This window comes from Dasypus novemcinctus, chromosome 22, assembly GCF_030445035.2.
Source record: "Dasypus novemcinctus isolate mDasNov1 chromosome 22, mDasNov1.1.hap2, whole genome shotgun sequence".
NCBI lineage: Eukaryota > Metazoa > Chordata > Mammalia > Cingulata > Dasypodidae > Dasypus > Dasypus novemcinctus.
In genome coordinates this window covers 13,783,324-13,811,296 of record NC_080694.1, presented here as the reverse complement: position 1 = coordinate 13,811,296, position 27,973 = coordinate 13,783,324, and the positions used below count along the sequence as shown (strand labels likewise).

Genomic DNA, 27,973 nt, shown 5'->3' with positions numbered 1-27,973 from the left:
CCTATCTCTCACCTGTTGGATGTCCTGAGTAATAGGGACAAAATATGTTGTTCAGGTCAGTAGTTAACTTTCCCAAACTGCCATTCTCAGTGCTAGAAAAGTTAGTCCATAGAGTCTCCTCATTGAAAAAATACAATAACCAAAATCACATGGTCCACTCCTGGCTTCTTTCAGTATATGTCTTTGAATTTCCATATTTCTCTCTCTAAAACAAAACAAATTATAACAGCCTGAATTTTGATAATGCCATTATTAGTTAGATGTTGAGTACAATCAGGGCTACCCTGGGGTTTACAAACAACCCAGACCAGGTTGAGCTCCCTAGAAGCTCCTCTGAAGTAATTTGAAACAAAGAAACTGTGTGGGCTGGCAAATTGCAGGGGAGCATGTAGGACGCCAGGACGCAGGATATAGTTTCCCTATTCTTCCTAGAATCTACCTCCTTTATTTCTGCCCTTACCTGCTATATTAATTCCTCACTGTTAACAGATACAATGTCTACATCCCACTTGACCACACATGACCAGTTTGATGCAAGCTACTCGGTCAGCCAATCACCCCGATAGACCTGGCACCTCAATGGGATGGCTGAAATGACAATCATTTAAGACACCACCATGGCATGTAATTTATGGCAATCAAATCAACGACATCTATTTGCTGATAAGAGAGACACCTAAAGAGATGCCAAAACAATCAAAAATACTTGTTGAGTGGCCAAATGAAACATGTGTCACAAATCACTGGATAAAGCCACATTTTACTCATATAGAAAAGAGACACAGAAGTGCAGCTACATGGGTGGGAGATGCTTCCCCAAAGCCAGCAGGTCTCAATCCTCGGTCAGTGGAGGCACATATTTTAAGTACCACACACCTCTCAATTTTTTGTGTGTTCTAGTGTTGGAAGCTGGCTCCCTTGCTGCCAGGGACAAATATATGGCCAGAGTGTGCGTATATTCCATAGTATATTTTACAATGCTTCAGGCAAAATGGGAAGGGAAGTACTGGCAGTCCATATATCTAGTAGGAGATGGTATCTTATCTTGCCAAGTGGACACACTTAGTCCTGGGAACAGGAGGTAATTGTGGGTCAGAAGGAAAGCCAACTCTCCATGGTAAGAGTGTGTCCTGTCATAAACTTCCCTCAGGTATTATTTATTCATAGTAATTCAGAAAGATTGAATGAATTGAGCATGGCATTCACCTTAACAGCCATATCACATAGATGCAGGAAAGCATCCAAAGTATGTTCTATTTTAAGGGACAGGTATTTATTTCTTTATTTTCTTCTTTATTTTCTTTTAAATGTTACATTCAAAAAACATGTGGTCCCCATATACCCCCCACCCCACCCACGCCATCCCTCCCACATCAACAACCTCTTCCATCATTGTGGCACATCCACTGCATCCGGCGAATACATTCTGGAGAACCGCTGCAGCACATGGACAGTGGTCCCCATTGTAGTCTACACTCTTCCCCAGTCCACCCAGTGGGCCACGACAGGACACACAAAGTCCAGCAGCACCACCTAGGACAACTCTAAATCCTGAAAATGCCCCCACAACACATCTCTTCCTCCCTCTCCCGACCATCAGCAGCCACTGTGGCCACCCTCCCCCATCACCACCACAACCCCTTCCCTTAATAGTCACAATATTAGGGGCAGGTACTTAGATCCACTTTTCAATAAAGAGAGCAGCTTTTGCATGGATCCAGTTTTCTAACCTTCTTGTGTCCTTATTCTGCAGTTTCCCTAATTCTAAACACTTATAGCTTGGTACAGATATTTGTATAAATGTCAATACAAAAATGCAATTTGTATTGAATATTCTAATTCAAACACTCATTGTTCTTTTACAAGTTGGCGATATCCAAAATCTTGAAATTATCTAAAAAATACAGGCATCGTTTAGGGTACTCATCTATGATCTTCTCCAGGTATCATCATTTACTTTTAGTTACAAACCATTTGACAAATTGTACAAAGTATTTTAACAATGTGGAAAACATTTTATAGAAGAATGTATGAATTACACATTATCATGAATTTGAAAAACTAGGACACAAATTTATAGCTCATTATCAAATATGCAATAAAACAAAAGGAAGTATGTTAAACCTTGATATTTGACAAGAATAGATTCTGTTTAAGAACATATATGAATATGAATTATATTTTTAACTGTTTTATTAAAAAGTTTTAATTAAAAATACCTTTTTTTCTTTGGAGCTCAAAAGATCTGTGAAACATTCGGCCAAGTGCATTATTAATCTCTCTATTGCGCAGGCTATAGATGATGGGGTTTATAAGTGGGGGCACCATGGAGTAGAACATGGCCATGAGAAGATTACTGAGAGATGCTTCATTTGCAGTGGAACCAAAGACAGCAGTCAGCAATGAAATCAAAAACAAAGCGAGAATTGACAACTGTTGGGTACAGGTGGATAAGGCTTTGTTACGGGCTTCCACAGAATGCATCCTAAGCACCATTGAAAAAATTTCAATGTAAGACTTAAATAAAATAACAGAACATAGTAAGATAACACAAGCACTTATAGGTAAGGCTATAGACTCAGAAAATCGAACATCTGAAGAAGCGATCCTCAAAATTTGGGACACATCACAGAAATATTGATGGATCACATTAGTCTCTGTGAAGGGAAGCCTGAACATGATGCCTGTGTGGACAGCAGAATATACCAACCCAGTTGCCCATGAGCCACCAGCTGCCTGTGTGCACACACGTGGGGTGATAATGAGTCCATAGTGCAGAGGGTGGCAAATGGCAACATAGCGATCATAGGACATCACCACAAGGAAGGCCAGCTCTGCAGCTACAAGCATGATAAACAGGTAAATCTGGAAGGCACATGCTAGGAGAGAAATTGTCTTATTTCCTGTCAGAGAATTAATGGTCATTTTTGGAAGAGTAACTGAAATTAAGCAAATATCTATGAATGACAAATTCCCAATAAAGAAATACATTGGAGAGTGTAGATGTATGTTAATTACAATGGCCATAATAGTTAAAAGATTCCCAGTCAGTGCTCCAAGATAAATCACTAAGAACATCAGACCTTGAAAGACTTGGAGCTCCCGGGAAGTTGAGATATCCATGAGGAGGAATTCTGTGAAGACGGTGAGGTTGTCCATGCTTTCTAATATGTCACAGTCTCCCTGTATATAAAAATAATATGATGAAATATGCTGTAAACTAAGTGGAGGAAACCCACATTAGTCATGAATAAAGTCTCACCATTGGTAACAATATTTGTATTTTCATCAGGAATTCATTTTAAAGGTAATGGGAAAAAGACTATTTGAAATCAATGAATGCTATATTTCTGTTTTTACTTTTTTCTTATCTATTCCAATAAAATAATTTTAACATTCATAGAATCAGAGAATCTAAGTTCATTATATGATTTAAAATAAAATAAAAACCCATAAACATTTCAGTTTCCTGGGTCAAATTTTTCTATTTCAGTAAAATATCTTTAAAACACTTCTTGGACACATGAGTATTTTCTTATTTTCTTCCTTAGTTATGGCCATCCCAGATGTGCTCTCTAAGAAAGCCTCTGTATCACCCTATTTCCTTCTAAAGTCTACAGTTATTATTGATGTTGTTTATGTACCAACTGACTAGGATGGTTGCTAATATATACCTTTGAATGGGCAGCTGGCTTGGAAAATGTTCTTATAACAAAGTAAATTAATGATTCAAAGTTAATCTATGATACTTGGGATGATAAAGACAAAGGCGACCAAATAGATTGTCTCACCAATATTTCATTTCAGTTGTAAAACAAGACATCCATTTGAGCCCTTTCTTACTATCTAAAAAATATTTTATTTGATTCCGATAACTTACTTCATTTTCCTTTTGCAAATTGTACCACATTTCCCTTGTTCTCTGTCTCTCTATTTTACCTTTTCACCTTCACATAGTGTCTAAGGAAAGCATCCCACCTGATATTATTCCTCTATGAAGAACCCTTCCTGTAATTAGACATGAATTTTAATATTTGAAGAAGGAAATAATACTGTCTAGATTACTTGCCTTCCTCCTTTTCTAAATTTTACTGAATTACTCTTATTCAAAAAACTTTTATCCACAAATATTTAACTTCAGCTTATCTTGAAGAATTCCAACTCAAAAACAAATCATTTCAGTTTTAAATATATTTTCATCTCTAAAACTAATTATATCAAGTTGTATAATTTCAGATCTATTAAAGTTTTATGTGTGGTAAATTTAGAATAGAGGATTAATAAGTATAAAAATATTCAAATTAATTTTTATCAATATATTATTTATGTATTTGATTTGCAATTAAGAATAGTACACATTTTGGCTAATATGTGGATAACAATCCTATTATTTTTATTTATGCTCATTGAATAAACACGTATACATTTCAGTATTATTGAAAAAAATCTCATCCAAATTGTTTCCTATAAAACCTTTCAATTATGTTGTCTGTCCCACCTACATTTTTATCAATAGGAAAAGTCCTTTAAACTGACAATTTTATTAAATATCAAATACAATAGTCAAGAACACAGATGATTCTATTGACTTAAAGCCAGTTTATTGAACATATATAGACTTTCAGACAATTAAAAAAAATTCTTTATCAAAACCACATCTTTGAATTGTTCTTTAGAAGTCTCATTCCTCTCCTACAGTCTTCATGTCTTGTCTTTCTCCTTGGTCCTTATAAATTCTCAGGTTTCCCTAAAATAAATTTACCATTTATATTCTGTACCAGACTGCATCATGGTAAATGCATAGCTTTGGGTGTAAGAGAAAGACAGAAAGTTTAGAGATTGTTTTTCTTCTGCTTTTTATTACCTCAGGGACATTTAGAAATTATTTACTTTATAATTTTAAAACATGGGGTAAAACAAAATTAGTGGGAGAATTAAACCTTATGAATGTCCTTTTTTCCTTATGAATTATTTAAAAAATGAAATACAATAGCATTTTCAAAATGTGCAGGAGTCATTTTTAGTTTCTAATATCCAGCAAATAAATGTAAGAAAGTTTTTATGGGAAAAACATCACTGGTTATCTCCAGGAAACTATTATTCCTTATGTGGATTTATATATTAGCTATCCTTTCCAATCTATTTCAGATAATATCTCATTTTTAGTGCCTTCTGCTGATTCACTTTCTTGGTAATTTTGATAATTTCACATTTTCCATATTTTTAACAGTCTATGGGTATCAATTTACATTATGGGACAAAAATAAAGTATACTAATAAGAGACCTATCAGAGCTATTCAGACCATTTTTCTTCAGTCATTTTAAATAAAAATGTGAACTTAAACCTAGAAATATACCTGGTAAATGATGAATCCCTTTTTTTCTTCTGTAACATGAATATTTCTTCTGTACAATCCTAGAAACTTGACAAATCCATGATCCTGCCTCTTTCTTCACTGACCAAATATCAGAGTCCCTTCTCAGGGAATTTTATATTTAGCCTTAATCACATGAAGGTTTCTCCTTCCAGATTATATTTTAATACATGTTTACTCCTATGAAGCTCACCTATGGGTCATCACTGTCAGGAGACCGGGAAGAGTAAGGAATTCCCTCTCCAGGGAAGACCGTTTGACTTCAATTCTTGATTGGCAAAGATGCCCTGGCTATACATTTGAACCTGGTTAAATTCATAATAATGAATGTTTTCAATAAAATACATACAGATTTTTTGATAAAGTTAGTAAATGAGTTGGTTTCAAAAAAGTTTAGTACTTCATTGGTGTGTCAATGCATTTTTAGTTTTATGTCACATCATAAAAATAGCTTATTTATATTATAATATATCCACACACATGTTCAAACCCATTAAAATGATATCTAAGTGTTTGAACTCAGATTATGGAAAGAAGGAAAATCATGCACTATTTATAATTATCAACAACAAGAACAGGTAAAAAATGTCCAGTAGCTACTAAATTAAAGAAAAATGGGGGAAGTGGATTTGGCTCAACTGATAGAGCATTCACCTACCACATAGGAGGTCCAGGGTTCAAACCCAGGGCCTCCTGACCCATGTGGTGAGCTGGCCCATGCGCAGTGCTGATGCATGCAAGGAATGCCATGCCACGCAGGGGTGTACCCCATGTAGGGAGCCCCATGAGCAAGGAGTGCACTCTTCAAGGAGAGCCTCCCCATGCAAAAAAAAGCACAGCCTGCATAGGAATGGCACCACACACATGGAGAGCTGACGCAGCAAGTTGATGCAACAAAAAGAAACACAGATTCCCATTGCCACTGACAAGATTGCAAGTGGATACAGAAAACATACAGTGAATGGACACAGAGAGTATACATTGGGGGAGGAAGAGGAGAGAAAAAAAATCTTTAATAAAAAAAGAAAAGAAAATAGGATACATTTTAGAATTAATTTTAAAATAAAAGCAAGTAAATTATGTTTGGCACAACATGGGACTCTAATTAAAAGTAGTCTGAAGAGGATACTGCCCAAGTGTCCATCAGCTAATGAAAGGTTAAACAAAATGTGGTGTATACATATAAAGGCATACTATGCTGCTGTAAGATTAAATGAATTTGGGATATATATATATCAACATGGATAAAACTTGAGAACATTATGCTGAGTGAAATAAGCCAGACACAAAATATTGTATTGTCTCACTAATATGAACTAAAGATGGTTAATAAATACGTGGAGTTAAAATTAGAATATAGGTTACTAGGTGATAGGATGAGGACTGAGAATGGGTAGTTATGCTTAATGAATACAGAATTTTTAATTAGCTTGACTGTAAAAGTGTACAAAAGGTTAGAGTTGAAGGGAACACTTTATAGTGAATATAACTAGCACAGCTGGTTATAAACGTGATTGTGACTGAAACGGATAGTCTAAGACATAAAAGTCAATGGAAAGAATGCTAGAGGCTAATTAGAGAATGAATAATGTAGTGAACCCAAACAGTGATAAGGACTGTGGTTAACAGTGCAAATACAAGATTGTTCTTCTATGAAATAGAATAAATGTACATCACAATTACAAGGTGGGAAGAATATGGTGATGCATGGGAAAATAGGATTAAAATAATTTATGAACAACAGTTAACAGCAATATTGTAGTATTCTTGCCTCAGTGTCAAAGAAGGTACTGTATCAATGCTAAGGGTAAATAATAGGTTGGTATGGGATTTTTTTTTTTATTGGACTAAGGAAAACATTAAAAAATTTAGTAAGGTTATTACTGCACAACTCTGATGAAAATTAAAGGCATAGAGTATACACTTTTGGTGGATTGTACAAGGTATGGAATCATATAACACTGATGAATGATGGACTGTGGTTAATAGTACAAATATGAGAATGTTCTCTCATGATCTATTACAAATGTACAATACTAACACATGATTTTATTAATAGAGGGGTGTATGGAAATATATACCAAATGTAAGCTATGGGCTATAGTTAGTAGTAATATTTTGATTATCCTTCACAATCTGTAACAAATGTTCTACAACAATGCAAGGTATTGGTGGAGGGGTGATGTATGGGAACTCTGCATGTTATTTGTGATTGTTTTGTAAGCTCACAACTTCTTTATTAAAATACATATATTAAAAAGTGCTTTTAAGAGATTTACATATATAGTAAAACAACAATGAAGTTGTCCTTCAAATATTAATTTACTCTAAAAAAAAGGCAGTTCTGTGGATTCTAGTCTATTTGTCATTTTCTGAAAATTCCTATTAAGAGTTGACAATCAGGATTGTATCAGAATGTGGGAAAGGATAAGAAACTCCAAGGAAAGACTTGGAAATAAGTTCTCAAAAAGAGAAATCTCCACATATGCTCACAGGTTATCAATACAGTTGCATATTTAGACATGAAGCATTTGGTCAGGAGAGAATACATGTTAAATCTACGAGAGCAAAATACCCCTGGACTTAGTATTGGACCTTTTTCACTTCACCACAAATCAGGACACTCAGGGTTTCACAGATCACCAGCAGATTTTTAACTTCATTTATAATCACTCCAAACACTGTATGTTTATTATAGATGAAAAAGCAAAACTTTAATGATTTGTACCACCTGAGAGAGTCCTAATATGGTAAGATAATTCAGAATGAGACAAAATAATTAGATGAAACAGGCAGGTTTGCATCTGAAGTTGAGTAAGAGAGAAAATGATGACCAAGCACCTAGTAATGCCATAGTATAATATTTTCATGGAAATTTTGCACTCAAAAGAGGGTAATGGTGGGTAAAATACATGCAAAACTATGTTGCTTTATTTTCTTTGATATAGTGTAAAACACAATTTAATTTACATAAATCAATGTATCTTATGTCTTTTGGTTTCAGGAAAAATTTATGGTTTAATTATTGAAAACTAAATTATTTATAATTCTCTATGTTATATCTCCTGAAAATTACCATATTAGGAATTACAATTGATATCATTATAATTACTTAAGATATTAAAAGTAATAAATCCCTTATATTTTAATGCAATAATGAATTTTTAAAATATATTATTTCCCAAAGCCAAATAAAATTACTGAGGAAAGACAATATTTTTTTTTTCTTTTTTTTTTTTAATTTTTTTTTATTGACTTTGTAATAATGTTACATTAAAAATATATATGTGAGGTCCCATTCATCCCCACCCCCCCCACCCCCCCTCTCCCCCCCCAACAACACTCGTTTCCATCATCATGACACATCCATTGGATTTGGTAAGTACATCTTTGGGCACCTCTGCACCTTTTAGACAATGGTCCACATCATGGCCCCCACTCTCCTCCATTCCATCCGGTGGGCCCTATGAGGATTTACAATGTCCGGTGATTACCTCTGAGGCACCATCCAGGGCAGCTCCATGTCCCAAAGATGCCTCCATCTCTCATCTCCTCCTGCCCTTCCCCATACCCATCGTCCACCATGTCCACTTTTCCCAATTCCATGCCACCTCTTCTATGTGGACATTGGATTGGTTGTGTCCATTGCAGCTCTATGTCAAGAGGAGGCTCAGATTCCACATGGATGCTGGATGCAGTCCTCCCATTTTCAGTTGTAATCACTCTAGGCTCCACGGTGTGGTGATTGTCCTTCTTCAACTCCATCTTAGCTGAGTGTGGTAAGTCCAATAAATCAGATTGTAGGTGCTGGAGTCTGTTGAGGCTCAGGACCTGGCTATCACATTGTCGGTCCAGAGATTCAAATCCCCTAAATATATCTTAAACCCCAACGTTAACTGCACCTCCGGCACATTAGCATGAAAGACTTATGAAGGGAGATCCCATCTGAGTCCAGATTCATCACACATACACACCATTTCCAAAGAGGGGCCATCTGCCCTGATAGTTAACCCCATCGGCCATGACCATAACTCTCATGGGTCTCTTTAGCCTTCAAAGGAACCATTATCTGGGGGTTGTATCTGCTTTATCTGTCTCTCTGACTCTGCTCAGTTGTGCATGAGGGCAATCCTTCTGCCAGCCTCCAGACTCTTTTTTAGAAACTCGTAGCCATATAAACTCATTTCTCCTTTCCATTTCCCCCTTACTTTAGGTCAAACAGCATTTTAAAGTCATGGTATTTTATGTAGACATGGATATTCTGCTGATCCGCATTGAACCTTCCGTATAAGGTCCTTTTCCAGTTGCATCATCAGTTGGTATTTGATAGTGGTCCCTCGTTGCCAGGGAGGCTCATCCCCGGGTGTCATGTCCCACGCTGGAGGGAAGGCATTGCATTTACATGCTGAGTTTGGCTTCGAGACTGGCCACATTTGAGTAACATGAAGGCTGACAGGAGGAAATTCCCAGGCACAATGTTGCTCTAGGCCTTGTTCTTATTTTAGGTTTATCAGCTCACAAGCATAGTCATTAGCATCAGGGGCTCACCGTTGAACCCTCACTCCCTCCCGGTCCCCGCCGCTGTACCTGGGAGACTGTCGCTGCTCCCCTAGGGACCACGACAGAGCACCACTGGCCAGGAACCCAGTACCCCCCCTGCTGTGGTTTCCAATTGTTGCCACCATGAGTATATCCAATCATTACCATGCACCCTGGACATATGTTCTGTATAGCTCCCTGTCAGCCATATATCACCTGTCATTGGTATCCCATACCAGTATTCCTCCTTTGCCATTGTTGAAACACTCTGTGATCCAGAACTCCCCGAAATTTGAGGCCCAATATAATGTCATGGTCCCTTACTAGGGAATGGCATATAGCGATGGGTTTAAAGGATAGATAAAGAACTTGGATAAAGTTAAATAAAGAACTTAGATAAAGAATGTTGACTTGAAAAAATTTCCACATCCTATCCTTTTTTTCCCCCCCCCCCCTAATTATTCAGCATTTCTTCATAGGAGTCCTAGACCACAGCAATGCATATATACAATATACAGCACTCCCATACATCCATCACAAAACCTTTTCCCTTCCACAGCGATACTCTTACACCCTATTCACATCATATTTACTTAAAGTGATGTACAGAGTCTGAGACATTAGCTTTCTAACAAGGTAATATCTGTGCTTACATTATGGTGCATACTTTAGGATACACAGTTCTTTACATTTTTAGTTATCCTATGTTTTACATTATGGTTTACATTATCAGTCTATCATCTCCTCTATGTTATGGTATAATATTACATGTTTTATATCCATCCTTGTGTACTCTCAAGAAACTCCTCTCTTGCCCCCCATTTACTTTGGTTCCACACATTTAGCGTCCATTTTCCCTTCCACCTTGGTGCCCACAGTGACAGCCAACCTCCGTTTCCTGAGGAGCCACTTCCAGAGATAGATGGAATAGTGTTCAGGGCCTAACCTGCTCAACTGCCCCAATGCCCTGGGGGCCACCCTTTCTCTCGAGGGATAGAGTTCCCTCTATTTGGTGGCATCAGTCCTCCCCAGGATGTGGGTCCACCCCCACTCTCACTACTTGGGATTCTACCCCATGGTGTCACCCACTCTGGCAGAATGAGCATTTAGACATTCCCCAGGAGCCCGTCCTGCTTCAGACCCTCCCCTCCGAGCATTCTAAACAGGTAACCCTCTTTATTATATTTTGTTATGATTTTCTCGGCATTTTACTCTCCACCACCTCCTGTCCCTCTCCTGTGTTCGTATGCTACCCCTCCCTCCCCCCACTTTTGGGCACCGTTACCCAACCGTCCCTCCCCAGCCACCCTCAAACCCGTAAAGCCCCAACAAAAGGTAACCCCTTGCCCCCATTTTATCTCTTCTTTGTTTTCATACTTACCACCCTCTCGTCTTAAATTGCACCCCTGCAGACATCGGCTCATATCCTTCCTCCACCCTCCGATTTCCTGTAAGCCTATCGTTCAGTCTCTTGCTATCTAGGGCAGCTTGGTTATTTCATATCATTGAGGTCATGTAGTATTTGTCCTTCAATGTCTGGGTTGCTTCTCTCAACATAAGGTTCTCAAGATTCATCCATGTTATCACATGTGTTTGTAGTGTGTTTGTTCTTACAGCCGAGTAGTATTCCATTGTGTGTATATACCACATTTTATTGATCCACTCATCTGTTGATGGGCATTTGGGTTGATTCCAACTTTTGGCAATAGTGAACAATGCTGCTATGAACATTGGTGTACATATATCGGTTTGTGTCCTTGTTTTCAGTTCTGCTGGATATATACCCAGTAGTGGTATGGCTGGGTCATATGGCAAATCTATGGCTAGTTTTTTGAGAAACCGCCATACTGTCCTCCAGAATGGTTGGATCCTTCTGCATTCCCACCAGCAGTGGATGAGTGTTCCCCTTCCTTCACATCCTCTCCAGCACTTGTATTCTTCTGTTTTTTTCATAGCTGCCAATCTTATGGGTGTAAGATGGTATCTCATTGTAGTTTTGATTTGCATTTCCCTGATAGCTAGAGATTTGGAACATTTTTTCATGTGCTTTCTTGCCATTTGTATTTCTTCTTCGGAGAAGTGTCTGTTTAAGTCTTTTTCCCATTTTTTAAATGGGTTGTTTATCTTTTTATTTTCAAGATATAGGAGTTCTTTATATATGCAAGTTATAAGTTTCTTATCAGATATATGATTGCCAAATATTTTCTCCCACTGTGTGGGCTCCCTTTTTACTTTCTTGACAAACTCCTTTGAGGTGCAGAAGGCTTTAATTTTGAGGAAGTCCCATTTATCTATTAGTTCTTTTGCTGCTCGTGCTTTTGGTGAGATATTCATAAATCCATTTCCTATTACTAGGTCCTGTAGATGTTTCCCTACACTGCGGAAAGACAGTATTTTATCCTTTTTAAAATCCGTTTATCATGGCTTACTAGATGGCAGCTTAATTCTCATAACATTTATTCTATTGCAATATGTTTTTTCAGTTGACAATTGTGAAGAAACTATGACCTTACACTGTTATATGGGTAGAAAACATTAGGGTATTTGATTAATAATTTATATAATTGCTCATATATTTAGTTTTACAGTTTCTAATCAAATTAGTTCAGAACATTTTATATTGGTTTATATTCCTTTTGACAAAAAATCACACAAACAACTACAGATCCCTGGGTTTCCCTTCCATTTTTTTGCTGGCTTATAAACAATAAGACTATTGATAAAATGTACCAATAGTCTTATTTTTTTTATGATGGAAAGAATGCAAGTGTTTAAGGGATAACATGCTCAACCCTTTTAAATATTTTTCTTCAACTTACCTTTCATTTTGTGTTCATACTCTGGAATATTTTGTAAATGTTAAATTCATGAGATAAGCATTATTGCTACTTGTATAGATAAGGAGACCACATTTCAAAGATGTCAAAGAGGTATCAAGAGCAACAAAGCAAGTAAATGACAGAAACAGTGTGAAAAACAATTTACCCTGAATTCCATGAATTTTAACTGTTATAATGACCATGGAACTTCATTCTAAAAACCTAAAACTTGTGAAATAATGTCTTTTATTCTGTGTTCAAACTGTGAAAACCTAATGCCTTTCTACAATAGGTTAGTAATTGTCTAATAATTAGTTTGAAAATGTAGAACCTGATCTAGAGTCCACCAAAGAGGAAAAAAAGAGAGAAAATATTTAGTCTTCCAAGCAGGAGGTCAGTCTGAAAGTCACTCCCATTCTCCCTTCTGACTTTTACCAGAGTTTCTCTATGTTATATTTGGTTACATTAGTCACAAGAAAAAGGAAACAAGGGAAGAAGAATGTGAAATATGGTGGCATGTTGAATGTTCCATTTTCAATAAGATGCCGAGTGTGCAAGGATAAGCAGATCTGAAAATATACGTTCACCATTTAAAGTCATCAAGGAAAATAGGCAAGGCTAAGAGAATATGTGCTATATTTTATTTAATGGTTATTAAGGGATTAATCTAGGAATTCTTCAATGCATTACATAAACATGTTAAATCTCCTGACATTATAGTAACATTATGAAGAGGAATGTTCTCGAGGAATTGGTGTGAGCTAGCCTCCATTAATCAATCACGTATTTCCAGCAATGCATAGGTTTTCCCATGAGCAGAAAACAATCTCTTTCTTTCTCTGTTTATTCAAGATCTGGAATATGGTCAGGATTTGTGGGAAAACAATATTTTATGTAGCACAAATATATCACATTTCAAATTATACTGTTTCATAATGTTACCAAATAAATACTAATTTCCACAAATAATAACTTCTTATGATAAGTTTCAAGGAAAGATACTAGCTGTCATTATTCTTAGTTTCTAAAATGGGGAAGATTAATGGTGGTGAAATTAATAATTGCTTGAATCATCAAATCAATCAATTGATCAATTCATTGCTTTTTCAGGTACAGTCATCATTTCCTAAATATTCAAATATTTATCTACTGTAAATAATGTCATTTAGTTAAAAATTTCTAATAATATGTATGAAACAAAAGGTAAGCAAAGGTATACTCACCCTCCAATAGGTGCCACCAAAGGAATGTGTTTTAAGGATTTTCATAATATTTTCAGAAATCTTTGTTTTGAAATATTTACTAATTTTTAATTAATGGATTGGATGTTATTGGAGATATATCTTGGAAACCATTTTTCTGTGGATTTCATTGATGCCATATATTTTATCTAAGTTGATATTAGTTCAATATCTCATTGCCTGAAATAATGTATTTTTAAACAAACATAAATCTTTGGTGGCATAATTCTATGTTTATAATCAATTACCCTTAATTTTAACTACTATGAGATCTTTTGAAAAAAGAATATCACAAGTGAGATGTTACTGGAAACCAGAAAGTTATATAGTAAATCATAAGCAATTCAGGGTAGTTAACTTAGACCAGATATATACTGTGAGTTATATAATTTTGACTTGCAGAATCATTACAGCTACTGATTGCAAACTTTATAAGGCAGAAGGGGAAAACGGGGAAATTTTCAGGTGGGGAAACTTAGGGGAAGAGTGTTGGTAAATTAGAGAGCAAGATGAGGAACATAAAGTAGAAGGGGAATGGGGCAGAGGAGGAGGTATAAAAAGAGAATTCCAAATGAATTTTGGAACGTCATGAAACTTGTGGTATGGACCTGTTGAGAAAGTAAACTTTGAACCCCATCCCTATGCATCCTTAATGAAATGAATGACTAAGCAACTAAGCCAATATAAAGGTAAATCAAGGGAGAACAGAGATATGGCGCTGGGGTGGAAATGCTTTTAACACACTGCACAGTTGAGAAAGTCCAGGAAGCTGAAGACTGAAGGAACAGCCAATTGGTCTTCTGATGTAGATACTATTGGAGTGAGAGGTTCAGATGCTGGCAGGAACCAGATTTTTAAGTTTCAAGTCAAAATATGAAAAAGGCTTATGAAAAAAAGAAAAAAAATTACATATGTAATTAATGGATCAGGTTTTCAGAATAAAAGTTTCAATGGAGAAACCTAAGCATTTATGTGAATTCTAGAGAATTCTAGTGAATGCTAAGCATGTGTAATATAAGTATCTTTTAAAGAAAGGTAATGTGAAAAAAAATCTAAGTAACTTTTGTTTTGTGTAAGTATGCTTTTAGTCTTTCATTCTTTCTAATGTTAATAAAACTGAAACCTCTCAGAATTTATACAGAATTGTAAATCATGGAAAATTAATTTAGGAAAGAAACTTTGTTAATATATATTTTATTTTTTATGAAATAAAGTAGATCTATGTTCAAAAAAAGAACATATGGAAAGAGTTGTTGGAGTATTAGCCAGCATAAAACATGCTGAGATACTTGGCATGACTGCTTTAAACAGAAATGTTTGCAGTTGGCATGGAAATAAATGGCTCAAAAAGAAGTCAGTGAAAGGAGAAGGTGACTTCTTGTTCCTCATTGTGTAGGTACATGTTAAGATCAATGTGCATAGTGTTTGCCAAGTTTTTAATTATAGTGTTGCTAGAGCATTTTTGCCAAACAGAACATTGTTTGGAATTGTGCAAATACTATGACTTGGTACAATAAACCTGTCAGTAGCATTTGTTTTGATCCCCTGAATCCCGGTCTGCATGATTTTTTCATTTCTTCTTGAGCCGCCGTTGACAAAGAATGAAAAAAATGGGATTTAATGGGAAATATTGGCATCAATGCAAGATGAAAAAGAAGAGAAAAGGATTAATTAGCCTTAGATATGGTAAATTCTTTTCATTTTAAAATAGCAGATAAAGGTGAAAAGTGAATGAAATACATACCAATTATTTTTACTTAAATAAGTTATAGCTAAGATATCTTAGGAATTTTAAATGCATATAAAATGATGTTGATATTTGGAAGAGTCTGGGAAACATAGATGTTTTATTGTACTCTGTGGGTTAAAATCAGATTAAAATTAATTATCCAGAGTTGAAACCATCACCTAAAATAGAGAAAGGATGGGAAATCTGGAGATCTGTTATCATATAGAAATTTATTTGTATAGTTCTTATGTAGCACTTAACATTCAATATGTAGGAAATAGGTGGAGTGATGTTTCATCTCTGGATCACCACTATTTAAAAATTAAAAAAAAAAAAGGCTTCTGGACTACTTGACAGGCTGTGATGGAATTGTAAAAGTACACGGTCAGTTTGCAGGAGGGGCTGGGATTCTCAAGGAATACCAGCACAGACAAAACTCTGTTTGCATGCCTGCCCTTTACTTACATTTTCATGGTTTAATAATTTTTCTTATTTTATTATTCATTTGGCTGATTATGCTGTCTCAGCTAAGAAAAGAACAAAAACAGATCATATAGGTCTAATAAATAAATATTTTGGAAGAGAGAGATAGAGAGAAGGACAGAGAGAGAGAGAATTTGAAAAATCAAATGTCAAAATAAAAAGGGTACATGTTAATAGTTGCAAGGCAGAGACATATGTAATCAATAACAACATGGTTAACAGAGAATCAGTTCTTAAGTTGAATTTCCAAATGAAATCAGTATCAAAAGTTAGAGTGGTAGAAGTAGAGATAAAAACAACTTACCACCTATTGTGCAAGTAATGGATTACAATCACATGTAAAGTTTGGAGGGGATCTGATGCAACTGTAGCCTGCTATATCTACCCGTATTGTGTTCTGACATCACTTAATGAGTTTAAGTGTTAACACTTATAAAATATTTCTAATGAGTCAGTATATACAGGCATTGACTTAAGTCAATCTTGCACGTGAACAAACCCATTCATTGCCTTGCTAGATTATGATGAACATTAACAAAATATGGTCACATGCTCTAAAAGAATCCTGTTATTTTCTTTTTCACTTGTTTTTGTGGTAACATATATTTGATTATAATTTCCCATATTACTTTCAAGTGTACCATTCACTTGATATTAATTCCTTCAAACTATTGTGCTACCAATACCAATATCCATTACTCCAAATTTTTCTTAAACTTAAAATCTGCACTGATTAAGCAATAAATACTCCTGCTCTCCTGCCCTTAGTAGCCTCTAATCTACTGAAAATTGCTTTATTGATACCCTACCCTAGAAGTAAGATACATAAGCAGCTCCCTTAGAGCTTAAGGTAATACTATGTTACTTCTTACTAAACAGAATGAGCAACAAAGAATAAAATTAGATGCATGTGGTTGATTAGGCCAATTTTTTCCTCATATTGATTTTCCATTTTGTTTAGGGATTATCTGCCTTTTTCTCTCCTTATCTTATGCACATCTGTCAAAGATGCCCAACTCCACCATGGTGACTGAATTCCTTCTTATAAGATTTTCTGATGTGTGGGAGTACAGACTTTTGCATGACATGCTGTTCTTCCTGATGTGCTTGGCAACCCTGATGGGCAATTTTGTCATTGTCACAGTAACCACTCTTGACAAGAAACTCCATACTCCAATGTACTTTTCCTCAGGAATCTATCTTTCTTGGACACATGCTACATTTCTGTAACTGTGCCCAAGGCTTATGTTATCTTCTTCCTTGACAACAAGACAATTTCCGTGGTTGGATGTGCAGCTCAGACCTTTGTGGTTTTATTTTCTCCTACAAAGCTGCTGTCCCTCACTATCATGGCCCGTGACTGCTATGTGGTCATCTGCCAGCCCCTCCACTACCGTATGATTATGAGCCCTCCAGTCTGTGTCCAAAAAGCACTGTCTTCTCTACTCAATAGCATAATCTATGCAGGATTCTATATTGGCAACATATTCCAGCTGGACTTCTGTCAGTCTCATGTGGTCCATCAGATCTTCTGTGACGCCCCCTCTCTACTGAAGCACTTTAAGCAAAGAAATTTTCATTTTTACCTATGCAGTGGCAGTTGCTGGTGGTTGTTTTACTTTCATCACCATATCTTATATTCATGTATTTTCTACAGTGCTCAAGTTTCCAGCCAGGGAAGAGTGAGGAAAGGCCTTTGCCACCTTAGTCCTTCCCATCATTATGATGTCTCTCTTTGTAAGCTCTGCTTCTTCTGTGTGTATAAAGCCAACCTCCAACTCAACCACAATTCAGAACATGATCACTTCTATGTTCTTTTCCGTATTACCTCCATTCTTAAATCTTACAATCTATAGTCTTAGAAACAAGCAAACAAAAAAGGCTATAAAGAAAATTTTAGCAAACAATCATCATTCAGGAAAGTGATAGGATATTTATTTCAAGAGTCTCCCATGTTAATGAGTTGAGATGCAAAATGATTTGAAAGTTATTGCCTATTATCAATTTTGGGGGTCCTAACATGAATACTAAGGAATAGTCATATTATATGTCAGCATAGAAATAACACAATCATATTTCGTTTTGAGGTTTAGCCTCATAAAATTGCACATAAGCTGATAATGAAACATGGCTGCTTAAGGCCATTTGCTAAGGCTACTATGATAAATAATTTCCTTCTAATTGTTTTTTCTTAAAATCTAGAGGATCTTAGATTAGCACAGCTATACATTAAAGTTACCTGAACTATTAATGCAATTATAAATCTAAATAATCTATTCATTCAAATTTGTGAATGATTCCTAAAATCAAAATAATAATAACTTATATCTGAATAAATCAGAAGCATCTGGCAAAGGTATTGTTGGTAAGAAAGAGCAATAATATGTCATCTGGTTTTTCATATTATTGAGAGCTAGATTTTTAATAAAAAACATTTTGCTTCAAGCAAAAAATATTATTTACAAACTATTTTTCAGTAGTGATTTTAAAACATTTAGGAAAAGATTATCTGCTAGTGAGGTAAGTATTGAAATCCTCATTACAAGCATACAAAAATAATTTAATTACACCTCTACTTCAATTATAAATCTTCTGATTTATTGTTTCAATATATTAAGTAAAATATGGTGGAAATATGAATTAAATAAAGCTTCATATAGGTTTTCACATATGAGGGGCCATAATCCCTATGTTAATGATAGATATATACATAATTATCTCTAGTGAGTGAAAAATAATTAGCCATATTGGGTAAATAAATCCAAAACTTATGAATATTTCATAAAACAATATTTAGTTTCTTAATCTTTACATTGGAAGCACTATTGCACTAATTGAAAGAGGTACACCATTACTCTTAATTCTGTGATTGCTATTATCCCAGTGTGCTGAAGTGATGTTTAATTGATGAAACAAAATGTTTTGCAAACTCTTATTCTCTGTGCATTTATTTTTATTGCATAGCATTTGCAGTAAAATAATATTATGTCCCCATGGATATAAGTATGAATTTATCCATGATCTCTACTTTTAATTAAAATGCATTGGAAAACAAGTTGGTAAACAATAATATAATTTAAAATAAAAACAGCAAAATAAATTTAAATACAGGTTCTTATATATTTCTCACAAAAACTATTTAGAAGTTTAATTCGGGTCTTTTTTGCTTTTTTCCTCTAAACTGTTCTTAAACATATGGTTAAGAGTTGTAATAACATTTTAAGTTTAATTTTCTCTTAATTCTAATATGTCTTAGTTCTGGTTATTTTTATTGATTGATTCTTACTCTCATCCTGTGTTGGGTTTTCCTGTTTCCTGTTTCTATCTGCTAAACTTTGATTGGCTGCTGGATATTTTTAATTTTACCTATTGGGTTTTGGATACATTGTAGTCCTATAAATATACTTGTCCTTTATTCAGATTCACATTTAAGTTACTTGAGCACAGTTTCATCTTTTTGGATCATCATTTAATTACTTATTATAGGGCTAAGTAACTAAGGCAAGATCTCCCTGAATATTCCATCAGGTTTTCCTTCTTACATATTGTTCCAATATCGGCCTACAATTCAGTCAAAATACGGCTAATAAAATACAACCAAATATAATATTTATAATTTCTTTTTTCTTGGATGCCACAAACACTCCTTTGCTACCAAATAACGGTGAATCAATTGTTTTCCTGAGTAATTCAATGTAGTCATTAAGTGATGTTGTAGATGATAATTACTATAAAAAGCAATATTAACATAAGACTAACTTCCCCACAGTGTGACACCTAGGATAGGAAGTTCCTGACTGAACTACAATAGAAACTGTGGACCTTTTGTACCTGCTATCAATTTTGCCCATATTTTTATAGAAATAGAAATTAGAGATTAACTATGGAATATGTTTGAATTTGCAATTTCCACCATTTCCCAAAACTTGCAAGGAAGTCTTACTTTTGAGCCCACATTTTCCAAGTTGTTTTTTAGACTATCGACTGGTAACCAACTACTATTGTTGAATGATGCCAGAATTGTATGAAATAATCTTACTATCAGGGTATTTCAACCAAAAATGAATTGGTCTACTCTAATAATTGTTACTGGGTTTGTGGCACAAAAGTATTGGTTAGAACACACAAATTGAAACATAGTTTTGTTTTTAACTAAATTTGGGTCTGCCTTCAGAATAACATTAATACGATGACATGAGGTGAAGAGGGGCTGGAATTGGAATACATATTTTATGATATGACATACCACACCATATTGAAACTGAAATTCCTCATGAGAGAAAATGTTTTATCCTTTTGTGTACATTTAATGTATTCTGAAAATCCTAGGTAATATCTCAGTTCCTGTGAAAATCTCCTGTATGTAAAATAGTCTTTTAACATGTGGTGTTTTTAATTGATGCTCCCTTTCTTTATTCCCAGGGGTTACCTACAAGAGTGTTGCACTCCTTGACATTCGATAGGATATCACATCCTTACATGAAAACTGTGTTTATTCCTATATTCTTATTGTACAAGATACCTTACTGGTAAAAGTTCTCAACACAAGCAAACACACCCCAAAACTTCTATCAGATGGATGCCTAGCAATAGCTAATGATAATTTTCTTAATTATAGAAATATAACTTGCATTTCAAATTATTAGCCATCCTAACAAATCCTTTTTCGGTGCTACTCTTCTTTGAGATTCAGTAAATTGATAGCTACTTTGGGAAATTTACATAAAGCAGAGCTTGCTTCATTTATTTTCTGTAATGTTGTTTAGAGTACTTTGTAGACTGTCATCCAAATGCAATTATGATTCCATCCATATAGAAATTACTTTCTGACTCTGGCAAACCTGATTTAATGAGTACCTTTAAAATTTACCTCTTCAGTCTAATTACATTAATGAACAAATTTTGGAAAATTAGAATGAAATTTAAAAAAAAACACAAAACACATAAATCCTATTGTGTTTTACAAATTGTTGAGAATCATAATGATTGCCTCTTATAAATATAACTATTTCAGGCATAAAGTATAAGAGCTTTTCTGTAAATGCATATCATATGAAATACTTTAAATGAGATTGAATCTCTGGAAATAAAAATTGGCAATAAATTAAATCCATCAAATTTATTGGGGAAAAACCCATGCTCAACTTTGACTTATTATTTGCTTTCTGTTTTATATTAATAAATATTTGGCAATGAAGGCTTTCAGGTACTTGGGATATAACATCCAAAATTTCCTTGATAATATTGCTCAACAATATGCAGATTCAAAAGAGAAAGTCATCCTGATCTAATCAAGGTTTATATGCTCTTTTAGTTTCTAAAAGTTATACATTTATAGTTTCTCAAATGACTTGTAGAAATGCAATTTTCCCAGGAAGCTCAGAGATAGTGATTTACAAAGCTATTTGTTTCTTAGGAGGTAGTATGAGATGGAAGGAAAAGGAGTCACTGGATAAGATGGCTGCATTTTAAAGTCTCTTTACAATGACAATCTTAAAAAAAAAAAAGGTTGTCCAGGTGCTTTTGTATAAGCTTAAAAATGCTTTAATTTTACTTCCTGCAAAGGGGCTTTACAAAATAATTTGTCTAAATTATTTCATGACCAAATAATGTGGTGTATGTGTTCTGCATAATATCTCCTGTTCCCTAAGACCCGAATGTAAAAAATTAAGAACAATGCCAATTATTTGCCCACAGTAGGACCAACTAACCCATCAAAACTTTCCCCATGGTGTGGGCTTAACCAAAAGAAGACTGAGGAATGGGCATTGTACAAATGCATGATATATTTCTTGGTTTTAATTCTTCCTGTTATTAGGTAACCAGATCAAAGGGTTTTAAATGCTGTGGCATAGCCATCATCCTGTCTCCTGCATGAGAAGATCCTAAAATAAAGGGAAATTAAAACATTTGAAAACACAAAATGTCATCTCATGAGACACTGGTTGAAATCAAGATGCCTGTGTATACCTAAAGATGTGATTATTTGCCTAAACTATGTGTGGTCTTTCCATCAAATCCAGAAAAGGGGAGGCCAAAAGAAGAGCCATAAAGAAAGAAAATAAATTCACATAATTTAGCACTTTTCTAGAAGATATTAAACCTGACACAGTTCATCATAAAAATATCTATCATAACGAAGTAAATAAAAATCATGAAATTAGAGTGATCCTAGGACACCAGATACTTGGAAAATATATTAAGGTTCACTCTTTTATAAAATATCAGGAGTTGAGGAAATCAGCAAAATGGCAGTGAAACAAGGAGCTCCTAGAGTCCGCTCCTGCTACAGGGTGGTTAGCAAACACCCAGAGCTCTCTGGAGCTAGCTAAAGTACCTGTTCCGGGGCTCCAGGAGGCCAGAAGAGCATCCTGCAACATCCTTAGGGGAGTGGAAGGAGGAGATGGCCTGCTTGCAGAGAAGATTTGTAAGTAGTGTTCCACGCCAGGAAGGGTCATGCCCATCCTCTACTAGGGGCACAGGCCATCTCAGGAGATGTTCTGTGGCTGGAATTGAAAGCTCCACTTCCCCAACGCAGTGGAGAAAGAGACAGTTGGACACCAGTTTCAGGTATGATGAGGAAATTCAGTGGGCTACAGTATGATCTGAAAACAGCTAATGTTTGGACCTGTCCAGGTCAGAAAGAGGCTGGGAGCCATCATCTTAACTCTGCACCTGGCACAAGGGGAGACAGGGCAGACTGAAAATCCCAGTGCTGGTGGGGACCGGCTCGTTCCCATCCAGATCATACTGCAGCTCTAGCCTAGGCTCCAGTGCCACCTCCAGCAGGGAGGGAGGTGTGGGGAACTGCATGAGCCCCTCTAGGAAATTACCAGGCAAGCCATGGAGGCCAGTGATTGTTCTACTCTGGCAGCACAAGCTGCCCCAGGAGCTGCACTGTGGTGGGAATTTGAGGTTCCATTTCCCAGAAAGAGGGGAGAAGGAGATGGTTGGCTGCCAATTTCAGCTACTGATTGGAAGACTTGGCTGGCTAAGAGATAATCCTGGGAACAGCTCCGGTGAGAACCAGCCCAAGTCAAAAAAAATGCCAGAAGCCACCATTCTGACAATGCCGCCAGCTTGAGGGGAAGGCAGGCTGACAGTTTCTTTCATGCAGATCAGCCTGCAGCCCTAGCCTAGGCTTCAGCCCCGCCTCTAGCAGGGAGGAGACTGAGGAGCCCTGCACCAGCCTGTACAGGTAACTGCAGGGAACTTTGGCTGGCATAGACTGAAAACCAGAAGTCTACCAGGGCATCTGTGGTCATCTTAGGACCTGCACTGCACAGATTACTGCCCACAACTGCAGCTCCATCCCTGCCCCGGGCAGAAGAGAAAGGGATGTGAAACTCTATCAGTCTTTCTGCGCAGCTACAATCTAGGCCTGCACATGGTTTATTCCACATAGCTGTGACCCTGTCCCTGCCCCTGGCAAAGGAGAAAGTTGGGAGAAATTTAATCGGTCCTTGATGCAATGAGGGCAGCTTGAGCCTCCACAGCCTACAGCACCAACTAAATACTTGGCTCCTATAGCATAACCAGCAAGGTAGAAGTGATAGGAAGCCCTAAACTAGAGAGAAAAACCTCACCCAGAAAAAATACTCTAGTAAGCCAAATGCAAAGACACCAACAAAAAATTGCAATCCACACCAAGGAACACGAAGCTATGGCCCAGTTAAAGGAACAAGATAAGCCTCCAGATGATATAAAGGAGTTGGGACAACTAATCATAGATGTTCAAACAAATCTCCTTAATAAATTCAATGAGATGGTTAAAGAGATTAAGGATATTAAGTAGACATTGGATGAGCACAAAGAAGAATTTGAAAGCATACATAGGAAAATAGCAAATCTTATGGGAATAAAAGGTGCAATTAATGAAATTAAAAAAAACATTGGAATGATATAATAGGATATTTGAGGAGGCAGAAGAAAGGATTTATGAGCTTGAAGAAATGGCTTCTGAAAGGGAACATATAAAAGAATAGATGAAGAAAAGAATGGAAAAAATTGAACAAGGTCTCAGGGAACTAAATGACAAGAAAAGATGTGCAAACATATGGGTCATGGGTGTCCCAGAAAGAGAAGAGAAGGGAAAAGGGGCAGAAGGAATATTTAAAGAAATAATGGTAGAAAATTTCCCAACCCTATTGAGGGATATAGATATCCCGTCCAAGAAGCACAACATACTCCCATCTGAAAAAATCCAAATAGACCAACTCCAAGACACTCATCAGAATGTCAAAGGCCAAAGACAAAGAGAATTCTGAAAGAAGCTAGAGAAAAGCAATGCATAATATATAAGGAATATCCAATAAGTTAAGTGCTGGTTTCTCACCAGAAACCATGGAGGCAGGAAAACAGTGGTCTGATATATTTAAGATACTATGAGAGAAAAACTTCCAGCCAAGAATCTTATATCCAGCAAGACTGTCTTTCAAAAATGAGGGCAAAATTAAAATATTCACAGATAAACAGAAACCGAGAGAATTTCTAAGCAAGATACCAGATTTTCAGGAAATACTAAAGGGTGTACTAGACCCTGAAAGGAAAAGACAGGAGAGAGAGGCCTGAAAGAGAGTTTAGAAATGAAGATTATATCAATAAAAGTAACTAAAAGTGTCAAAAGGATGGTGAAAATAAAATGTGACAGATAAAACTCAAATAGTCAGGAACAAACGTAACCAATGATGAAACATACTTTTATTCAGAAAACTGCAACTCAATGTTAAAACAAATTTAAAAAGCCCTAAATAACTGGAAGATCATTCCATGCTCACAGATTGGAAGACTAAATATCTCAAATTGATATACAGATTTAATGCAATCCTTGTAAAATTTCCACCAGTATTAAAGAAAAAAAATGAAAACACGATCATTAAATTTATTTGGAAACATAAGGAGTCCTGAATAGCCAGAAACATAATAAAAAAGAAATGCGAACCTTCATCTCCAGACTTTAAATTATAATACCTACCTACAGTGGTAAAAACAACATGGCACTAGCCTAAAGACAGATGCAATAGACCAATAGAACCAAATTTATGGTTTCGAAACAGACCCACAGAGGTATGGTCAAGTCATTTTTGACTAGTCTGTCAAACTCACACAGCTCAGGCAGACCAATCCATTCGATAAATGGTGCGGAAAGAAATGGACATCCATAGCTGAAAGACGGAGAGAGGACCCCTATCTTACACCTTTTTTAAAAGTAACTCAAAATGGATAAAAAAACAAACAAAGAAACTTAAAATAAAAGCAAGAACCACAAAAATTCTAGAAGAAATTATTGGAAAATATCTTCAAGACCTGGTGGTAGGTGGTGGATTCTTAAAGGGATAAGAGAAGGTTTGAGTGGACTTCTGAAGTTTAATGTACGTAGAAGTTTTAATTAGCTTTACTGTAAAATTGTGGAAATGTATAGAGTGGATGGTAACACAGTGAGTAACACCTAGTTTATAAATGGGAATGTGACTGAAAATGGTAGTCTAGTTATGTAAGTGCCAGTTGACAGAATACTTGACAATAATCTAGGAACTGGACAGCACAGTGAACCAGGAGGTGGATGGGAAATGTGATTGATGGTACAGATGCAGGAGTGTCCTTTGTTAGCTATAACAAATATATATCACTACTGCAGGGTGTTGGGAATGTGGAGAAGCATGGGAAAAATACAGCTGGAGTGATCTATCAACTGTGGTTAGTAGTAATAATATAATATTCTTGCATCTATGTAAAAGATGTACTATGTTAATACTGAGGCAGTATGGAAAAGGTAAGCCAAATGTGCACTATGAATATGGCAATAATCAGATGATATTATTTTATCTGTAGCAAATGACACACCATATGGAGGGGTGTTGTTTGGGAATTCTGCAAATGTGCATGATTGTTTTATGAGTTTACAACTTCTGTCATAAAAATATGTTTAAAAAATAATAGGGTGGTTTGGGGGAAGAATACACCAAATATAAGAAAAGAAAGTATGATTAGTAGTAAGATTTTGACAGTGTTCTTTCAAAGTTTGTAACAAATGTCTAATGACAATGCAAGGTGTTGGTGGAGAGTTGTTGTATGGGACCCGTGTATGATGTTATGCATGTTTGCTTTTAAGTTCACAACTTTTACTACACACTTAATTGTTTATGTATGTTCATATATAAATGATATAATGATAATAATAATCAGATTGGTTAGGGGAAAAATACTTTGGCTAGTAGTAATATTTTGACAATGCTCTTTAAATATTAAAAAGGTTTAAAAACAGTGGAAGTTATTGGTGGTAGGTTGAGATTTTATGTGTTTGTTCAATGTTATATATTTTTGTTTCATAAGTTCACAAGTATTATACATTTATTGTTTATATATGTTTATGTATGAACAATATATTTCAATAAATGAAAAAAAATTATAAAATTATTAGGAGTTGCTTTAACCCACAATGAATGTACCTCTGGACACATTTCATTATATTCAGATTAAAAGCTACTTAGTATAACTGAGGCAGGTCAGTATAGTGAAAAGGAGATGGCAGCTGACCCACAAGATTACATGGATGACAGATGGTATGGCTATGAGACCTAACCCAGAAACCACCTGAGAAGAAGACAGCCATAAAGAAATTGCAAGATCCTGGTCATAAGAAACTCATTTGGAATTCAGAAAGATTGAAATAATACAAAAATTTTCTCTGACCACAGTGGAATGAAGCTGGAAATCTGCAAGGCCCAGAGACCCAGATTTGGCACTAAGATATGGAAATTAAAGAACACACTCTTATGAAAATAGTAAATCAAGAAGTATATCTCAAAAGAAATTAATAACTACTTTAAAACTAATGAAAATGATTACACAACATATCAAAACATATGGAATGCAGCAAAAGTTGTGCTGAGAGGGAAATTCATAGCCATAAATTCCCACATCAAAAAAAGAATAAAGAGCTAAAATTGAAGAACTAACTGCACACTTGGAGGAATTAGTAAAAAAAACAACAAACTAACAACAAAGGAAGAAGAAAGAAAGAAATATCAAAGATCAGAGCAGAACTAGATGAAATAGAAAACAATTAAACCCTCAAAAAAAAATATACACAACAAAGAGCTGGTTCTTTGAGAAGATCAATAAAATTGACAAACTCTTAGCCAGACTAACAAAGAAAAAAGAAAGAAGATGCAAATGCACAAAATAAGAAATGAGAAAGGAGATCTCATGACTGACCTCACAGAAATAAGGACTAGAGTAAGAGGAAAGTTTGAAAATATATTCCAACAAGAAGGACAATTTAGAGGAAATGGACAAATTCCTAGAAACACATAAGTAACCTACATTGACAAAAGAAGAAAATGATGATCTCAACAATCCAATCACAAGAAAAGAGACAGAATCAGTCCTTATAAACCTCCCAACTAAGAAGAGCCCTGGGCAAGATGGCTTCATAGGTGAATTCTACCAAACATTCTAGAAAGAACTAACATTGGTCTTCCTTAAACTCTTCCAAAAATTCAAAATAGAAGGAATATTGCCTTACTCATTCTATGATGCCAACATTACCCTAATACCAAAGCCAAACAAAGACACACAAGAAAGGAAAATTACAGACCAATCACTCTAATGAACCTACATGTGAAAATCCTCAACAAAATATTTGCTTATCATATTCAACAACACATTAAATGAATCACACACTGCGGTGGCTTGCTCAGTCGGTAGAGGTGGGGTCTGGCTGCGGACGAGGGGTCGGTCCAGCTTTGGACGAGGGGTCGGTCCCGCTTGGGACGAGGGGTCGG

General features: G+C 35.7%; 1 protein-coding gene across 1 annotated transcript; it reads right to left on the bottom strand.

The window, feature by feature from the left end:
• Positions 1–2,205: 2,205 nt before the first annotated feature.
• On the bottom strand, positions 2,206–3,159 carry LOC139437332 (olfactory receptor 14I1-like). Its single transcript, XM_071211057.1, has one exon. It carries the CDS (start codon positions 3,157–3,159, stop codon positions 2,206–2,208), a length of 954 nt encoding a protein of 317 aa, XP_071067158.1.
• Between the last annotated feature and the right edge of the window lie 24,814 nt (positions 3,160–27,973).